At 43.2% G+C, this 20,917-nt stretch overlaps 1 protein-coding gene across 6 annotated transcripts in view; it reads right to left on the bottom strand.

The window, feature by feature from the left end:
• Positions 1-20,917, bottom strand: part of LRP1 (LDL receptor related protein 1) — a 335,312-nt gene that overhangs the window by 161,931 nt on the left and 152,464 nt on the right. For all 6 annotated transcript variants that reach the window (XM_060272179.1, XM_060272176.1, XM_060272175.1 and 3 more), the window contains one exon: positions 2,456-2,618. In XM_060272179.1, the coding sequence (XP_060128162.1) occupies positions 2,456-2,618 (163 nt within the window). The remainder of the gene's footprint in view (positions 1-2,455; positions 2,619-20,917) is intronic.

Raw genomic sequence — 20,917 nt, forward strand, 5'->3', positions numbered from 1 at the left:
CCCAATGGGTCTTGAACTCTGCAGCGCTCCAGCCACTCCATCATCCTAAATTCCATTACTCTTATGACTGCTGCTGAATAGAAGCAGCATTTACCATCTATTTAATGCCAGTCTTGCAGAAAGTACAATACAGCACATAAATGTGGTCCCATTTCTGTGCAGAGGGCCTTACAACAACCTCCTTTAGGCAAACTGGGGAGAAACAAGGCCAGAGGATGATGAGTCACAAACAATCAGGTGTCAATGGAAATGCTAGTAAGGTGTGCCAGTGGTGCTGAGGACAAGTTTGGTAAGAGAACTGAACCTTGAGGGCAAATGTGAAGGAGGTGGCCTGAGGGAGGGGGAAGGCTACATAGAACAACGTGGCAGAAAGCAGAGAGCATGTGCCTGGAAGAAGGAGACAACGGGTAACAAATACTCCTTCCTTGATTCTAAGATGATATAAGCTACCAAGACCTGGCTGAACTGGAGCACTTTGCCTTGTCTATATGCAGTTGCAAGACCCCAGCACAGAGGAAATGCATGCCCAGGATCTGCTCAAGGTCAACTCTATGCATGCTTGTACGGTATGAACTGAGCACAACCTTGATTTGGTCAAGACCCTTAGCAAGATTATGCATTCCAGACAAGATGATTCTACCCTTTCTTGCAAAGTCAGTTATGAAATATAAACATCTGCGCAACCAAATATGCATAGACGCAATACTGAGCTACAATGTCATGAACTTCCTCAACATTTTCAGTTTGTTCCAGCAGTGCCTTGACACAAAGATGACCATCATCTTTCCCCTCTTTTCCAAGAGGATTTCACTAAAGGCATCCAACTGGCTGACCTTCAAGATGCCTAGCAACTGAAGTGTGATCCTTGGAACCTTGACCACAGAGAGGATCCATAAATTTAACAGCGGCTGTTCACTCTATGGGAAGCCACTTTTTCCTTTGCACAGCGAGGTGAGGCACTCTCCTCTAAATGTGGTACAGACTGAATGGGATAGCTACACATCTGATGTGCAGCTCATCCCATAATATAGCGCCAATTACACAGATTCTGTGGTTTTCTACAGTGCATCCAGACAGCTCTATAGTTAGGGATCAGGAGTAGAGTATCAGTGCATCTGATCTTCTCAAGACCAGACATGCTGAGCATTTCAGCTCATGCTGATGCTGCACTAACCCTCACAGCTGAAGCAGAAAGTGTCTAACTGTGTCCCAGGAAACCAGGAGAAAAAAGGTCTAACGTTCCCAAGAACAGTTTTTGTTCACAACACCTAGAAGGAGCCATAGAAACTGGAATTGATAGCATGTTCCAGGCAGGAGCACATCTATCAGAGGTTCAGACATTATGCACCCCTTCTGTAAATCAAGGCTAGGCAACATAGTACCCTTCAAATGTTGCTGGACTACATCTCCCATCAGTCCCAGCTAGCATCGCCAATCGTCAGAGATGATAGGAGCTCCAGTCCAACAACATCTGAAGGGCACCACAGTGGCTACTCCTGTTGTAAATTATGAGCCTGCATGACCTTTTGATGCCAGCTGATGGCAAATCCAGGTACCACAGGTCATGGCCAAGCCTGGGAGGCTCTGACATTGTGTAGGCCTAGCCTTCAGCTGACAGCTACTGTGTGCAATTGGGCTCACAGGATACTCTGTGATTCAGACTTCACATTTCTTCACTATCAATCACCTGCCACGCATAGACCTATGCTAGCAACTCTCTGGAAGGAGGATTCCTTTGATAGCTTAGAGGTGCTGATGCAGCAAAGGAGGATCTCATAGAACCCAAGTTCAAAAGATTCTCCAGTCTAATTCCTGGACATGGCAGGGCAACGTTCAAGATCAACTCTACAAATCAACTCGCCCATCCACCAGCCCATGCTTAAATGGACAAATTACCACAACTCTCAGAATATAAAGTTGCCATTCATTCCCAAATAACTCCCACTATGTTCCTTATTTCAGTTATGCTTTCTAATAGGTCGATAATTCAAATGGGGGCAGAAGGAAAGAGAGGTATTTGCCATTTCATATGCCATTTCACTGCTGCTCAGCTGGTTAGATTTCACATTGACAGGCACTTAGTTATTCAAAGGACACTGTGATAATTTAAGAGAAAAATTCAAGCATGAAAAGTGCATTACTTATAGCTCTGGGCTCATGGATTCTACATGGGCATGACCACATCTTGAAAATGCAGGGAAAAAATCCTATTTTGCATCAATTACATCACAATAAATAAATAAATAATAGTAATTCAAAAACTTTATCCAGCCAATCTTGTTTAAAATGGCTGGAAAACTTCATGGGAAGGAGCACATAAAATGCTCTATCTCCAAGCTGCACCATTCTCCTAAAGCCAGGTATTGAGTTCATAAACCACCAATTGCAACATTATTTCCATCTTTCCCAAATAAATATATTCTTCATCCACAAACCGCACACACAAGATTCTCACCCCATGGTTGGGTCCAGTGCAATGCCTTTGGGATTGTACAGTTCCAGGTCAAGCAGCGTAACACAGGTGACCCCATTCTTGTTGCAGACAAATATCCGGTCATCAATATCATCCACAAAGTAGAAGTTGCCCGTAAGCCAGTCAATAGCCATCTGCTCCACATCTAATGGAAGAAAATGAAGTATGTGGTAAGTAAGATATTAACTCTTGGTCAAGAATAGTTCAGAAATTAACCTTCTTCAAAAAGCCAGAAATCTGGAGCTGGGCTCTATACAGCATGGGTAGGTTTCATCTGTTGATATTTTTATCTGCTGAGCCCATCTGCCTTATCTGTCTTGTAGTTACTTGGACTTTCGGTGGACTCCTTTTGAAAGCTACACCTATGAGAAATAAACTGTGGTAAATCTTGGTTCTTCGATTCTGTCAAAACTCCTTGGAAACCATAGCTCAGAGTGTCCAAATAGAAAAATGAGGCCTCCAACTAATACATCATCAAAAATATTTACAACCTTCCTTTCATCTAACAGGTACATCTGATCAGCTCATTCCTCAGGACAAGAAGGAACTGAACTGCAAAAGAGCTGTCAGCGGACCTGTAAAGAGTCAGGCACACAGAACTGCTCCTGGTACAGGTCTCAAGAGTTCTAGGTCATCCAGCATTATAAATAAAGACAATGCTTGCACTCTGTGACTGAAAGTACCTCAGAAAAGCAAAAGCTTAAAAGGGTAGTGATGCGTGGAGAGACCTTCAAAGAGAAGGCTAAGCTACAACCTTCTCTGCAGCATGCTAAGCTTTATATGTCTAGTAAGCACTGCTTTTTTCCAGGTGGTACTCAAGGCTATGCAGTACCGCCACCTCTTTTGTTGTTGTTAAAAAGTGTGGAAGTTACTGTAACAACTTCAGGTGAGTACCAGCAATTCTTTTTTCTTCTTTTTTTTTTGGGGGGGGGGGGTTGTTTGTTAAAAAGTCTGGCACTTACTGTAACAATTTCATGGTGAGTACCAGCACCTGCTTTTCGGGGGGGGGGGAGGCACTGCTAGTAAGTATTGTTTGGGAGGGAGCACTCAGACTTCTGTTCTCCCATCTGCAATCTGAAATGGTTCAACCCAGCTATACGTCACATGGAACTTCTGTTCCTCCTTTGCAGCTCTGTCATCCAGATCATGTCTTCTTACCAAACCTCTATTTCAAGAAATAATTTCCCAGTTAACTGGTGGTGGTAGATCTAGAACCATGAAGTTCTCCAGTCCTCTATTAGGCTGCCACATTCTCTCTCTCTCTCTCTCTTTCTCTCTTCAGAAATGTGTATAACTGAGAGTTTTGTTAAGGGAACTTTTCCCAAACACAAAGCTACACTGATAGAAGAAACTGCAACCAGCAGAACTTTCATTTCTGTACAACCCTTTTAAGGGACAGGAGCCTGCTGAACATAAACCCAGTGACCCTATTAAAAACATTTATTAGTTTGTTTATAAAATTTGTTAGCTGTCTTTCGAACAGCACAGGCACTCAAGATGATGAACAAGCCTTCTAAAACCACCATATAAACTACAGCAGTAAAAGAGAACATGCTCAGCAAAAAACAAAAAGCCTGGCAAAGCCCTTTCCAAATAAAACCTTTTTCTCAATTGCCAGAGGAAGCTATATATAATACCATGAAAAATGAAATAGCCTTATAAAATTAGGCCTATTTAGACTATATGCATTTCAGGCTGTGCTGTTCGGCTATGACACAAAAAGGATTTGACTGTGACCCTGTAGCCTCAAACAACTGCAGTGCTTAAACCCCGGCACAGTGGCATTGGTCGTGAGACATGAGTACCCTGTTTCATACTAGTGCTCTTCTCTTTCCCACTCCCCCCCCCACACACTGCACACTTGGTGTGCAGTGAAACTTTCCTTTAGGGAACAGTTAGGGCCAGAGGCAACAACTTGTAAAGGCGATTGTGGGAAGGGAGGGACATTGTGTTTGTGAGCATCCCACCTCACTCCCTAAGCCAGGCAGAAGCTTCCCAAGCTTTGGGAAGGAGGCACCAGGCATTAATACTTTAATACTCTAATTTACCAGGTACTGTATATTTAGGGGACTAGCCTAGTTCCCCATGTCCAGTGACCGCATGCCACTGCCCCTGGCCTGTTCTTCTGCCACATCTCACCCCCTATCACATGCCTCCCCTCCCAGTTTTCTTGCCACCAAGGAACCATCCCAAGCAACCCCTTCTCCTCCCCACTGGGCCTGTTTTGTGTTCCTGAAGAATAGAGCATCAGGCAGAAGATTGCTCTCCCACTGAGATACTTAGAGGCCTATTCTCCTCTCATCCTTCTGTGCTGCTCTGTTCTCGGGGAACTGGCTGCTGTCCTCAATTAGGCTCCCTCACCCGCCCTGTGCCCCCCTTGAAAACAGCTTTCAAAACTTTTTTCGTGTTTCACAGGGTTTCCTTTTTTCTCCAGTCCTGGCATCAATGGGCTTCTGAGAGCCCTAGGCCTCCACAGCCTATTGCTACATTCCAAAATACTTTGTTGGCAGAGGCCGAAACAGTGTGCAGCTAAAGTGCAGTGGCGGAAGGCGGGGGGGGGGGAGTTTTGGGAAGCAGCAGCAACCAAACCAAAAAGGGGGCCCCAGATTCTGGCCAGGTTCAAAAGCTCAGATTCTGGCTTGTGAAACACCCTCCCCATGCCACCTCCTTTCATGAGCTCTTACTTTCTGATTCCATTATATCCAAAATGGAAAAATGAAGTTTAATATGAGCTTACAAAGCACAATCTTAAATCAACTTCTACCTATGGTTAGAAGTGTGACCTTAAGCCACAGTTCGCCATTTCAGACTTAATGAGTACCACTGTGGTTGGATTAATGAAATCAGGATCACTTGTTTCCAGGTGCTCAACTACAGCTTAGTTATTGTGGCCACTTGAGATCACCAAAAAAGAAGAAATGCATTGCCTACACAGCCCACAACTATGTGGGTTTACATAAAATTTGCATATGCTAATTTATATACAAAGATGCAAATTTAGAAATAGTTACTATAATCTACAGTAACGCATCCCCATAACAAGCCCCCATAACAAAATCCAAAACAGACACTGAAACTAAAACAGAAATCAAAACATAAGTTTTCCTGATTAATTCCACATAAAGGAACATCCTTTACAAAGGAGAGAACATTATTTTGCTCTTTCACAAGTACAGTTCATAGGATGGTGCTGCCCAAAACACACACACCTTTCAGAATGTAGTTCTCACCGAATTACAGTTTTATTATTGAATTTATTATTAAATCTCATATCCAGCCTTTCCTCCCATAGGAGCCAAGGGCGGGACTTTACTATGGCACTTCCTTATGCTTAAATTACCAATAAAAGGATAACTGCAGCTGTACAAATTGTTTACTTGCAGACTGTAGATTCTGGTTCTTTCTAACTCACAGTTTCTAACCATGCAACAGAGATCTGATCCTACACTTGATGTAAGTGAACAACATACAGGCTTCTCTTGTATTCTATTTGCAAAAGATTACAGTTGCCATACTTCATTTCTTGACTGAACGTCTTTACATCCCAGTTTTCTAAACATAAATAGGTACATTAGAAATAACTGCTTTACCATAACTCGTGGTGGGAGAGGGAATGTTTGTTTATGAGTTTGTTTATATCCTCACCTTTCTTCCAAAGAGTTCAACGAGTCATAAGTGGTTTTATGCACTTTCCCCAGGATATGATTCTCACAACAACCTTGTGAGGTAGGTTAGGCTGAAAGACAGTGACTGGCCCATGTTTCATGGCTATGTGTGGATTTGAACTTTGGTCTCCAAGGTTCTAGTCCAACACTCTAACCACAATACTATGATGACTTTGCAAGGGTCAGCCTTCCTCTACCTGCCTCAATCCAGATCATATTCACTACACATCTGTAGCTCAGCTTTAGTACATCAACTTTGCATGCAGAAGGTCCCAAATTCAATTCACAGAATTGCTGCAGAGCCACTGTAGAATAGGCAACACTGAGATAAGATGAAAAAGTGGTCTGACTCAGTAACACAGGTTCCACTATCCAAACACAATGCATTCTCAGCGAATTTTTTGTTAGGTGAGTGTTCACATAACGAGTCAATTATTCCCAATGGGAAATTTTCTACAGTAATGTGTTTCCAACTACAGTGGTACCTCTGGTTAAGAACTTAATTCGTTCCGGAGGTCCGTTCTTAACCCGAAACTGTTCTTAACCTGAAGCACCACTTTAGCTAATGGGGCCTCCTGCCGCTGCTGCGCCGCCGGAGCACGATTTCTGTTCTCATCCTGAAGCAAAGTTCTTAACCCAAGGTACTATTTCTGGGTTAGCAGAGTTTGTAACCTGAAGCGTTTGTAACCCAAGGGACCACTGTGCAGAATTTTGACCCCCAAATGATTAAAAACGAACAAACCAGGAAAACCCTCTAAAACCTTGCAAAAGGCAAAAAAGGAAGGGAAAATGCTCTCTTATTTGTTAGATCTCCCCCCCTCCTTCCCCATGGTTTGTGGGGAAATGGCTGCTGCGAACCAGCAAAACACAATAAAGTAAGGCTTGTTTAAGGCTAGTTTAGGTCCAGCTGTTTGGATATCTGAACCTGCAGTGTGTACAGCAAGTTCCTCATGTTTGGATAAGTGGATTTTCCTTGGCCTCCAATAGAAGGCTCCATATGTCAGGGCCTTCATCTGCTGCTTTCTCTCCACTTCTTCCTCCTGCTCCCCCCCTTTTTTTAAAAAAAAAAAGGTCAGGAAGCACCCTCTGGACTCCAATCAGCAGCGGCATACAATTGTGTCACAGACTGGGATGCAAAGGAACTGCTATTCTAAGCTGGCCCCAACAATGAAGCTTGACAAAAGAAAGACCCAATTACCCACCATAGCAAATGTATGTGTACTGGCTTGAATGTTAACACAGTATTGGGTAGGTCTGATGTTGCTGCAGGGATAAGAATGTCTCAAGAGTAGACTCTCTCTCTCTCTCTGCACTGTGTAATGGAAACATGAATTGACTCCACTCCCTCAAAGCAGAAGGCTTTGTCTCAAGGGACGGAGGGACTGTTGAGCAAGTCAAGCTGCCTGGTGCCCTCCAAGGATGACTGGCTAAGAACCAAGTGCCAGCTTTGCTAACAGTAAAAACTGACTCACTGCAAAATTTGCCTTTCATTAACATACTGGGGGAGAACAAATTTCTCCACTCGGCTGGGAAAACAATTTTAGTGTTCTGTTGTTCTTCAGAAAACTGGAATCGCCAGGCTTGTAAATTGCAACATCCAAACTACAAGGGGGATAGGAGCAGCAGCAGCAACATAATTCCATTACGAGAATTCTGGGAGGAGGGATAAGTTATGAACTGCCACTTGGAGTTGGTGCGCATGTGTGTGTGAGAGAGAGACCGCTCTATCTTAAAACAACAACAACAACAGCAACAACCTACCAACCAAGTGCTTCGAGCTGCAAAAGTTCAGATAGCTTTTGATTTAATTTCATTTGGAGTCAAGTTCCTGAAGGATATTGTTGTTATTCATATTTACACTTTGATGACTTCAACACAGACAGACAGAAAATAATAGAGCAGGGGTGAGGAATCTGGTTCTCCAGGTACTGAGCTCTCAGCCCCAGCCCAGCAGTGTCCAGGAATGATGGGAGTTGTGCCCCAACAACCTCTGGACCCCAGGGATTGACAGTACACTTCTAAGGTAAAATATGATATGGGGCTATGGGATAATCATCCTAGAGAAGCAGAGATACAAGCATCCAAGTACAGATAAATAGTAGCTATACTGGACAGGAAACAGGCACATCAATTAAAGAAGAATAGAAACTGCACCCAGAAATTATGCATATGATTTCAAATCAGCAAAGGAATGATATCAAGTCTGTTGCAGAAGCTTCCTTTGTTGATACAGCCCATTGATCATGTTTTGAGTTTTCTGAATAGAAATCCTACAGACCAAAAGGCCTGGCTCTTTCATTTTGAAGCAGCCTGCAAAATGGTTGCCTGGTCACCTGTCTCAACAGGAGCCCCCTGACCACCACTGTACAATGTCCAAGATATCCCAGGCCTGCCCTGTGCTGCTCTGGGAAAAAGCACATTAGACAGGCCTGAGCCACAGGCCAGCAAAAACAAGCACCAGTGAATAAATCTGCCAGTCCAGATGAAGACCATCGCTAATCTAGCTGGGAATTGTAATTTCAAGCCACTTTGCCTCAAGAGTCGGCATCTTTGATCTGAAGCTGCTTTTAGAGGCTAAGTGTTAAAATAATTTAAAAGATGCACATTCATCCGTCTTGTGATATGCCCTTAAACCGCTTTGCTAGGCTTGTGGTCCAAGTGGGACATTAAACCCCACAGGCAGGCAGCTGCTCTGGGGGATGCAGGGCAAAGTTCGTGACAGAGTTAAGAGATACTGCCTGAGTGCCAAATCTCTGTCTCTCAGAAGGAGGGAGGAATCAAGCAAGAGGCAGTGATTTTCCTTTAACATCTAGTCAGTGCTTTAAGCTGAGTCACTCCATTTGGAAACTCTCCCATGTGGTGTCCTGGTGTCAGCTCCAACCTCTCAGACCACAGGAGCGACTCTGCACTTTTATAATGGTTAAGCAACCCAAAGCTACGTTGTTGTTGCTTACTCTGTTCTGAGCTTCCCTGTCCCTGATTCATTCATTAATATCTTGCACAAAAGAAGGAGGCACAAGCACCAAGGCAGTTTCCTGCAGCAGAGGGGAAAGACCTGTTGAAGCTAGAGAAAAATAACGTCAAAGTTGGCTGCAAACCACCTTTTGAGTCAGAGTCACAAGATTGCTTTTGGGTGTTCCAAATGAGAAGAAAGAACTGAACGCAAATTACAGAACAGGGTAATGGTGGAACAACTGCAGTCTGGACCTCTATAACTTTCCCAATAATAATTTATATACTGTACTGTACAGTGGTACCTCCGGTTACAAACACTTCTGGTTACGAACGCTTCATGTTACGAGCTCCGCTAACCTGGAAGCAGCTGCTCCTTGTTGAGAACTTTGCCCCAGGGTGCAAATGGAAATCACGAGCACAGAGAGGGGCCCCATTAGCAAAAGCACTCCTCGGGATAAGAATGGTTTCAGCTTAAGAATGGATCTCCAGAACAAATTAAGTTTGTAACCAGAGGTACCACTGTACAGGTAACCTTACAAAGCACAGCTTGACTATGCTTATTTCTTATAGCATTCCCATTTATAACTATGCTTATTTCTTATAGCATTCCCATTCAGATTTTAACTCATTTTTAGTATTATAGTATCGGGTCTTATTATTTATTGTATTAGCTGTTGAGCTCGGGTCCTCCTTGCAGGCTTCCCATGGGCATCTGGATGGTCACTGTGAGAACAGGTTGCAGGATTAGATGGGCCACTGGTGTGATCCAGCAGAGCTCTTCTCAACATTCCAGCTGCAGTATTTCTCACTTAGCACAATTCTCTCCCTGAACCTCAGCTGGCACTCCCACTGAACCAGCAACAGGTTGTATTGTAGCCATCAGGTTCCTTTAAAACAACTGGCTTTGTCCTAGTCCATGTTGAACCAAACTTAACAGTTGCAGAAGCCTTTGGTCACCCCCCACCCCACCCCATCCCACATGGCTTCCACCCAGCATGCGAAAATGTACTTCTGTTTGAAGAGCAGCAACAAATCACCTCCATCAGTCAAAACTGCATCTCCCTTCACTGGTGGGCAAAGATACTATCTCTTAAACAAGGTACAGGATTTGTTTGCTTAAGAAATTCAGCTCACCTACCTATTTCATTCTTCTGCCTCATGTACATCCAAGCAAAGCCTCTACTAAAGCAATTGGCACAGGCAACCTTGGCCAGCCAGAAAGTTTTAGACTACAACTCATCAGCCCCAGCCATCTAAGACTATTCCTCACTGGTCTTGCAGACAATTTCATTGTCCAGAAAGTGGGAGAAGCAACAAGAGGATCAGCCATTTTAGATCTGGTCCTAACCAATAGTGATGACCTGGTTAGCGGGGTAGAAGTGGCAGGATCATTAGGTGGGAGTGACCATGCTCTTCTGGAGTTTATTATACAGCGGAAAGGAGCAACCAAGCATACTAAGACTCAAATTCTAGACTTTAAGAAAGCTGACTTCAGAAAACTTAGGGAAACGCTGGGTGAGATCCCATGGACAGAAATACTAAAAGGGAAGGGAGTTCACGATGGTTGGGAGTTTGTTAAAAGGGAAGAACTTCCTGACAGTAAGAGCTGTTCGGCAGTGGAATTTGCTACCAAGGAGTGTGGTGGAGTCTCCTTCTTTGGAGGTCTTTAAGCAGAGGCTTGAGTGGGCATATGTCAGGAATGCTTTGATGGTGTTTCCTGCTTGACAGGGGGTTGGACTGGATGGCTCTTGTGGTCTCTTCCAACTCTGTGATTCTATGATTCTAAAGAGTCTCAGCTTTGCAAAGGTTGGCATAAGGCAACAAGGAAAAGAACTGCTGCAATATGTGTTGTGTGAGAAATCACACTTGAAGAACTTCCTGCCCTGGAGATTTAAAAGAAGTTAAGGATCATATCTGAGATGGGAGGTGGCAATCCTATTAATCTCTATCGTTCCTTTATCTATGCTGTTACAAGCCAAAGATCTGAACAAGCCAAAAGATAAATAACAGCATTTTAGTGCTATTTTCCCCCTAATATACATCTTTTTGTATGCAGCTGAATCCTTTTAAATCCTCCATAATTCCTGTGAAGTTTTCCTCTTGTTTTCCCTTATCAGATTGAAAATTCTCTTGAATTCTTTCCCCCCCAACATGTAATCAAACCAGGGCTGAATAAAAAGGTCAGACCAAATTTATATTCTGGCTCAAACAGATTAGATTATAAACCCTTAGTTATTGGGAAGTGTTTGTTGAAAATGTAGTTGAAGAACTGGAAAAAATGGTGCCATTGATTACAACTGCAATTGATATAAGGGTTCATATAAAAAGCAACGGTACTGATATGGTTTTCCCTAATCAGGAGGGAATTATAAACCACATAAATCCAGTATGTGGCAAGAATTTTACAGTGGTACCTTGGTTCTCAAACTTAATCCGTTCCGGAAGTCCTTTCCAAAACCAAAGCTTTCCAAAACCAAGGCGCTCTTTCCCACAGAAAGTAATGCAAAATGGAATAATCCGTTCCAGACTTTTAAAAACAACCCTTAAAACAGCAATTTAACATGAATTTTCCTATCTAATGAGACCATTGATCCATAAAATGAAAGCAATAAACAATGTACTGCAGTCACAAAATCAATCAATCAGTAGCTGAACTGGGTTCCACACAGTCACATAAACAAAACAAAAAAGTGAAATAAAAAGCAAAAATAGACAGACCTCAGCGTAACACTCAAAACAGAAGCGTAGCACTCAAAACGAAGCACGTTCGGCTTCCGAAAAAATTTCACAAGCCGGAACACTTACTTCCGGGTTTGCAGTGTTTGGGTTCCAAGTTGTTTGAGTACCAAGGCATTTGAGAACCAAGTACCAGTGTATACATATGTTTGTTCAGGTTTCTGCACTTTGCTCTTTTCAAGGTCTCTGGCTGCAATATTTAAAAGTATAAATCAGGCACCCCCAAACTGCGGCCCTCCAGATGTTTTGGCCTACAACTCCTATGATCCCTAGCTAACAGGACCAGTGGTCAGGGATGATGGGAATTGTAGTCCAAAACATCTGGAGGGCCAAAGTTTGGGGATGCCTGGTATAAATAAAAAAGTTACACTATTACAAGTCAGAGTATTTGCCTTTCTCACTACTACTTGATCCTTTTAACTGGAAATGCCAAAGATTGAACCTGGGACGTTCTGTATGGAAAGCATATGTTCCAACACTTAGCTTGGGTCCCTTCCTGCAGCTTCCAGAAACTAAAGATGCAGATTGAAAGGGATTAAGACCACATTCACACCATAGATTTAAAGTATTATGATACCACTTTAAACTGTCATGGCTTCCCATCAAACATTCTGGAAGCTGCAGTTTGTTAAATGAATGAAAAACTATTCTAAGTCCTAATATAAGAAACCATAAAGCTGGCTGGCCTTAGAGGTTGGATGGCCATCTGTCATGGATGTTTTAGCTGAGATTCCGGCATTGGAGGGGGTTAGACTATATGACCATTGGAGTCCCTCCCAACTCTACAGTTCTATGATTCTGTTATCCACTTCATGAATGAAACAGAGTCAATGGCTGCCAACAAAAGCTTGTAAGAACATACAGTTGGAAGCACAATGCAGGATCTGCAATGCAGGATGCAACTGCAGATTGTCCCATCTTTGCTCAAGTAAGTTTTCTCGTACAACAGTGAACACCTTGCAAGGCACAACTACACTCTTTGGCTTCTTATATCAGGACCTAGTACTGTTTTTCATTTAAGATGAAAAAGGAATATTCAAACCGTAAACTCAATGAATATGTCAGGTCTTACACGATGCAAATTCAAGATCTGCTTCCTATTTCCAAACTTGGGGGAGGGGCCTGTTTTTGCAAGATCCCCCAGCATGCTGTTTTAATTTGTCAGTAAGGTTATTCTCAAAACTATTCTCCACACCACCACCACCACCACAACAACAACAATAACAACAAGAAGGACTGAAGGCTATTCCACCCTACATCCAGAAATACCTTCATTTCCTCACTTTCTTTACTTTTCTTTTTGTGTGTGGCAAAACAGAAGGTGAGAAAAACTATCAGGGTGTTTCTCTTGTTGCTAGAGAGCATAAGGTTTTACCTGGGACAAAATATAGCACAAATGTGCCAGGTTCTTATTTTTCTCCCTCTCAAACTTAAGCAAAATTTTTAAAGATAGCTTCATTCCTACACTAAGTCGGAGGCAGACAAACTCATGGATGCATTCTGCAACCTTTTCATTCTTCAGCACAGCAAATGCTCCAGAGAGAAAGTCAGTTGCTGATTGCAACCAGCTCCTGAGGCTTGTACCCCAACTCCTTCTAGGATTTTGGACACCCTTTGCTCTTAAAATGGGCTGGAATGGGAACGAAAGAGGCGGCAACAGCAACAAGAGTGACAGCCAACCATCTCCCTCCTCCCTTCCCAGTCTGGTATTTTTGCAGCTGGAAAGCATTAAGCTTCTCTCAAAGTCTTTTGTTTCTCAAATTGCTGGCTTGTTTTCTCTTCTCAACTTCCTCCCCCCATTCCTTCCCTCCCTCTTACGTTGTTCAAAATTCCATCTTCTATTATTATTTTCTGCTTTCATTCATAGTTAAAGCCAAGGTTTCCATAAAACTGTATGAAAGCTACATTAGCAAGACCTATTTTAACCCTACACAATCGGTTCTCTCTCGCCCCACCCCTGGCCACCGCCAGTCTCAGTCCCCAAGATCATTTTCTTCTTCTTCTTCTATTCTCTAGCTAGCTTTTGGGGGGGGGGAACAGTCAGCTTTTTTGCTTTTTCGCACAGTCTCAGAGAACTTTGGGAAATTTGGGAAAGACGCAAGTCCTGGGCCTCAGTTGCACTCAGCTGCTTCTGCAACATACCAGAAAAGGGGCTAACAGAGGGGAAAGGGCAAGTTGTCAAAAGAGCCACCTTGATCCCAGACAGAGTGAAGGCACTCACAAAAGCATTGCTTCCATGCAATAAGCTGCTACTTTGCATCAACTCCCAAAACCCTGAAGCAAAGCTATGCAGGGCAGCCACTGGGTGGCCCACCAACGACTATCAGGTGGCTCAGGAAACACCTCTGAACAACAGACCTTTGGATTGTTCCTGTTGTTGTTTTTTAATTTCCATCCACACTCTGGTGCCAGTATCATAAACACCACTGTAAATTAGAGTTAATTTCACTCTAGACTTCGGCCCTCCAAATGTTTTGGCCTACAATCCCCAAACTTTTGGCCTACAATCCCCAAACTTCGGCCCTCCAAATGTTTTGGCCTACAATTCCCATCTTCCCCGACCATTGGTCCTGTTAGCTAAGGATCATGGGAGTTGTAGGCCAAAACATCTGGAGGGCCGCAGTTTGGGGGTGCCTGCTCTAGACCATCACAGGCCCAAAGTGGGCATATTGGAATCACAGAATCGTAGAGTTGTAAGGGACTCAAGGGTCATCTAGTCCAACCCCCTGCAATGGAGAAATCTTAGCTAAATAGAATCATTAAATATTGAGCCCCCTGAGGTTGCCTGCCCCCTGCGTTAAACATTAAACAGGTTGTGTGTGAGAAGGAGGGAGGGAGAAACTTTGGTACACAGCAAAGTGTTTTTTTTTTATAAAAAAAAATGAAGCCAGAATGATTTAGTTGGGTTTTTTGTTTAGTTGTTTAGTCGTGTACATGGTCCTAAATAAAGATGTCAAATTCCTAGACACAAGCCTTAAATATCTCAGCCTATGAACATGTAAGCAGCTGCACTTGCATATATGCAATGTGTATTACCTGTTTGGTTGGGCTGTTGTCTGTGCATGTGCTGCCATTTGCACATGTGCATGAGCTGTTTCAAAGGTGCCCACCAAAACTGCAAAGTGAATGCGGCTTACATTTTCTAATCAGATGGAACCTGATATCAGGGCAAGCGCATCAAACAGCAGTATTTCTCAATAAACTACAGGATAGATATGGATTGTGGCTAATGTGTGTACATGGTTTCAAACAACAGTGGTGCGAGCACACTGGAGCCAGAGTGAAAAGTAATGTGTACACAGACGGCAACTCAGATTGAGCAGGCTCCAACTTCAAAGTTCAAAAGCCAAAATTGGGCAATATTTTTATTAGGACCAGCCAGAATGTCACAAACATTTGCCAAGCTTTCAAGTTCTCGAGAACTCTTCATGAGACAAAATGTTATCCAAAGCACGGGGTAGAGAAGGACATTGGGGGGCAGGGAGTACAAGAACTAGGATGGATGTTGTGGTCATGAGTTCCAAGATGGAGATTGCAATTCACCATTTCGTCTTTATTCCAGAATCATGCTTCCTTATCTCAGAACTGAAGGTTTGTAACCTGCTGTGAGTGTATGTGTGAAGCAGTGATTGATAAGTGAGTTGTTTGGACACCAGACAATAGGAATCTCTGGGTTCTAAAGAACTGCTATCTTCCTTTCCCCTTTACTGAACTTTTCCTATTTCTGTCTTATTTTCTAGTACACTGGTACCTCGGGTTACAGACGCTTCAGGTTACAGACTCCGCTAACCCAGAAATAGTACCTCGGGTTAAGAACTTTGCTTCAGGATGAGAACAGAAATCACGTGGCAGCAGTGGGAGGCCCCATTAGCTAAAGTGGTACCTCAGGTTGAGAACAGTTTCAGGTTAAGAACGGACCTCCAGAACGCATTAAGTTCTTAACCCGAGGTACCACTGTGTAGTCCTTGGAAAATTCATATTTCCACTTATTTCCTCCCACATCAACTGTGGTGGGTTTGTCTGAGATCAGATACTCCCTAGTAGTTATTTTCTGCAAATACTACTGAACAATAAGTGAAGGTGAATGTTTGGTGTTTTTGTTTTTTTTAAAAAAAAAAACCTCCTCTCCAAATGTCAAATGCAAAATATGAAAACTTTGCAAAGAGGCTTAAAAAAAGAGGCTTAAAAAAACTGAAGCTGATGTCTAGGAACTTAATAAGAATTCACAGCAGAGCCGACTTACAATACACTAGTATGCATGTCTACTCAGCAGCAAGTCTCTTTGTGTTTAATAAGGCTACTCTAAGGTAAGTGGGTACAGGACTGCAACCTAAGTTTATGTTTAGGGTTGGCATTGAGGAAACGGGGTTCTTCTGCTGTTAACAATAGTATCTCCACAGTTAGCACCAGCAAAACATAGTGGACTTCCTGTGGTAAACATAAGGGAGAGCAGCAATGACTGCACTCTCTCCAATCTTGTGTTATGCCATGTCCCTCACAGCAGCCATTTTGAGAATGGCACCCTCAGCACTCTCTCTGTTTGGAATGTACCCACTGGTCCAAAAAGCTTGGCAACCCCTGAGATAGGGGATGCCTGGCTGTTGACACCTTATGCAGAGCTCTATGAGAGCAGAATGGGCTGCATTTCCAGCCCACACATACAACAACATCCATAAATAATTCAAAATGTACATCTGGAACTGTACTCTAGATTCTAGATGGTGCCCATCTGCAACTTCTGAATCAGAAGAAATACTGAAAATAAATAAATAGGAGGTGCTAATATCACAAGGTAATGGGTAAAGATAGGCTGGAATAATGTCTAAAATAGGAAGTACAGTCATACCTCGGTTTGAGTACTTTCAGTTTAAGTACTCCGCAGAACCATCTGGAACCGATTAATCCACTTTCCATTACTTTCATTGGGAAAGTTCGCTTCAGGTTAAGTACGCTTCACGTTAAGTACAGACTTCCGGAACCAATTGTGTACTTAAACCGAGGTACCACTGTACCAGGGTTCAAGATCATCTGAAATTCCTTCATCTACCTGTAGAAGCCCTACTCACAGCTCTGTTTCCAAATCCCAGAGGTAACAGAGTGCCTGTGATTATTGAGCGACATGAAGAATGCACTCTGCACATGCTCAAGGGCATACTACTTTTTAATTGTTCCAAACAGCAGTTTCTCTGGGGGGTGCACTATATAGCAGAAGGGTCCTCCCTGCTCCCTCCACTTTTGACACACGCCCTCAAGCCAGTGTCATGTTCTCTAATCGTCATTAGCACCTGATTGGGTCACAATTCTTCTTCTTCTTCTTTTCTTCTTTTTGCTGCATCTTTCCCCCTCAGGCAAGATAATGACCCCTTTTCCTGTTTGGCATGTACAATATACAGCCAGCTGTCAGTCTGCCACACACCATACTCATTTTGAACTCCTCAGGGATTTTGGTCTCGCTTCTGTCTGAAAGTAGAAACGCAGGCCCTGACATGAAGAAAAAGTGACAAGAGGACCCCCAAGGCTGGCTGCTTCATTGTTTGCCCGCCCTCCAATTGAGATGGACTTGCTGGAGCATCTGGTTGTCTCACTGGCATCACAACAGCACAAATTAAGACGACGTGTGTACATGCAGCTCGGGGCGGACACTGGATCATTTTCTCTCTTTTACTTGAGTTTAGATGCAAAGCCTTGCCCTATATCTGTAGCTAAGCTTTTCTTCATTTCCTTCAATGAGAAACAACAAACAAACAACAACAATAATTTATTATTTATACCCCACTCATCTGGCTGGGTTTCCCCAGCCACTCTGGGCGGCTTCCAACAGAATATTAAAATACAATAATCCAGTGGCGGAGCTTAATGCTCCGGCACCAGGGCTGGCGACTGTTCTGGGGGCGGGGCACGCCTCCCGGAGGGGCGAAGTGCACGTTTCGGGGGTGGGGCGCACCTCCTGGAGGGCCGTGGCATGCGTTCCGGGGGCGTGGCACGCTTCCTGGAGGGGTATGACACACATTCCGGGGGCAGGATGCACGTTTTGGGGGCGGGGTGGGTGCCCGCGATGGGCACCCCTTGGAGCCCGCCGCTCGGGGCGGCCTGCCCCCACCACCCCTATCTTCCTACGCCCCTGCAATAATCTATTAAACATAAAAAGCCTTCCTAAACAGGGCTGCCTTCAGATGTCTCCTAAAAGTCTGGTAGTTGTTTTTCTCTTTGACATCTGGTGGGATCTGGAAGGGATGCAAATGGTCTGCATCTTCCAGGTGTGCTTGGAGTTGTTCAGCACCCACTCACTCAATCACCTTGCCCAAGAAAGGAAGATTTGAAACTGGGTGATAGTTGGCCATATTGGCCGCATCTAAAGATGGTTTAAACTAGGCTTTCTTCTTTTTCTTTTTCTTCTTTTTTTCTCTGCTTCTTCTTCTTCTTCTTCAGGGCAGAGATACCAGAAGAACTTTAAAATATTCCAAACAAGTTTTAAAAAATTGTCTATTTAGGTGGCTGTCACTGACAGATTAACTTCACACCCTTTATGTGCCCCCATTCATAGGAACGTGTATTTATTGGCATTTTATATGAAGTCAACTGATTACTTGGGGGCATCTTCCTCCAAACATGCTAATCAGAGCACTGCTCTTAGATTTATCATCATCCTGCACTGCAGGAGGTTGGACTAAATGATGCTTGGAGTTTCTTCCAACTCAACAATTCTATGATCTTATCATTTTATAATACTATTCAGTGATTTACTCTGTGCCCTGATCCCCACAGCTGTATGAAAAAAACCCCAGTTTCCATTTAACAAGCTATGCTGTAGATTATGTGGCCCAGGACAAAAAATAAACATAAAAATCAGATTCTTACTCTCCTGTATCACATATTAAATTATCTATCTTTGGAGGAAAATCCAGTACTCTCCCAGGCAGACAGCTGCTTAAGACAATTTGCCCTCATAAAGGGCTCATCCTCACCCTAGTATACTGTCGTATTTTAATCAAAGTATATATTAACTGTATTCTTAACGTACCCAACTTCTCAGGTCTTTCTGGCTGACTTGGAAGCCAGTCAGGGTAGAGAAGCATCCTCCAAACAAGCTGCAAAAACACCCACTTGGCTTCTGCCTTATCCTGGTGAAATCCTTATTGTGTCATACATCATAGATGGGACTTATTAGCAAAAGAAATCACGGCCACAGAGCTTGGAAGTATAACTGCTGGGAGCAGATGACAGGGAGGTGGCAGGGAGATTGGCACTGTGTGGGTGCACCAGTGAGAGCAGCCAGTTGACTCAGGGTGAACAATAGTTAACACTGGAGTTAACACAAAGATAGATTCTAGGATTAAAAGGAAGTACGTACAAGTGAGCAGGAAAATAGGAAGCTGGCTTTTATTGAGTAATAATATTGGTAATCCAGCCCAGTATTGCCTACACTAACTGGCAGTGGCTGTCCTGGGCTTTAGATAAGTGTCTTACTCAGCACTACCTGGAGATGCCAGGGATTGAACCTGGGACCTCCTGCATGCAAAGTAGATGCTCTATCACTGAGCTATGGCCCTTCTGCAACCATTTGGATAAGGGGATACAGCAATGTAGACACCAGTGTCAGTGCACACATGGGTTACAGCTACAGAGATATGAATTTTCCACGTGTGCTTTTGTGCATGTTCATCCACACTTGACAGCTTTCAGTGGAATTATGTCTCAACGCTTCCAACCCACACTAGTCGAAGGTGCTTGATGGAATGTATTTGCACTGTGTGGGGTTATCCCCTCCCCTCAATTAGTACATCCACACCCATCTAGAATTCTGGAAATCTCAGTTTCATTGTGGACATGCACACAGGAATCGGTTTTAACTGTTCACCTAGCCAATTTTTTCAAAACTATTTTTGAGTCACAACTCTTCCAATATACGGTAGCAGACTTGCACAAAACATCAGGCTAGAATGTAATACTAAAAATCTGGTCCCGCCAGGTAACCCACCCTTCCTGAGGTCTATTGCAGGCATGCATACAGGTGTTTGTTTACCTGTGTCACATGGTCAATTTTATTTTACTTTTTAGATATAATTTTCCGGATATACCAGACTTAGAAAGCAGCAGGTTTTTTAAAAATTACTGTAAACAACTTTGTGTGTGTTGCACCTGGTTGCACCAGCAGCCCACTAAGCCCATTTCACTAATGGAAATACAGGGAGTGGTGACAGATGGTACCCAGCAAAACATCATTTCACATGCTTAAAAACAAAACAAACAAACAAAAAACCTCACCTATACAATGTGTTTTACTACATCTACAGTAGTGTAGCATGTGATATTTTGGTTAGGGTCCATTCCCCCCCTTCCTTATCACATTATCTACAGATTAGGGAAATCCAAATTAAATGGGGAGGAGTGTAGGCTGCCCCTTGTATGAGGACCACATTCTGTGGAGGAACTGAAAAACATGCACTTATGGGATGCATTGAATCCAATTTAAACTAACTTATGGGATGCATGGAATCCAATTTAAACCACTGTGTGGACAGCAATCCTGTGTACATATACTTTAAGAGTAAGTGCCACAGAACTAAATGGAACTTAGTTCAAAGAACACATACAAAGGGTCAAGCTGCAAGTCAAGCTTTTAAAAATCATGAGATTGCTTAAAATCCATGAGTGAAATAAGCAAAGCTAACCTAGCACCCAGGGTTTAGCAAACAGGAAACCTCTGGGTTAACCTCCTTTTACCTAGCTGGTCTTAGGAGCTGGAAAATTTGACTCTTGCACAATGAAAAACAAACATTTTTGAGTTTATTGTCCCCTGGGTCCTCATTTTACAGCAAAGGAAAATAAAATTGCAACATCTTCCAGCCCGGTTGACTAAAAATATTTGTGAGTATGGGGAAATCTTCATTAGTAGGCAATTTCTGAGAAGGTCGTGAATTCCAAATGCTACCCCTAAAGTCTCCAAATATTTATGTACGTTGTTTTTGGTCCTTGAGGCATCTAACAAATCCCACAGGATGACAAACGTGTAAATGATAACTTCCTCAGATTTTTGCAAGCACAGACACAACATGCAGGAAACAGAGATCGCTCATTCATTATTTAT

The sequence above is a fragment of the Zootoca vivipara genome, chromosome 2 (assembly GCF_963506605.1).
Source record: "Zootoca vivipara chromosome 2, rZooViv1.1, whole genome shotgun sequence".
Taxonomy (NCBI): domain Eukaryota; kingdom Metazoa; phylum Chordata; class Lepidosauria; order Squamata; family Lacertidae; genus Zootoca; species Zootoca vivipara.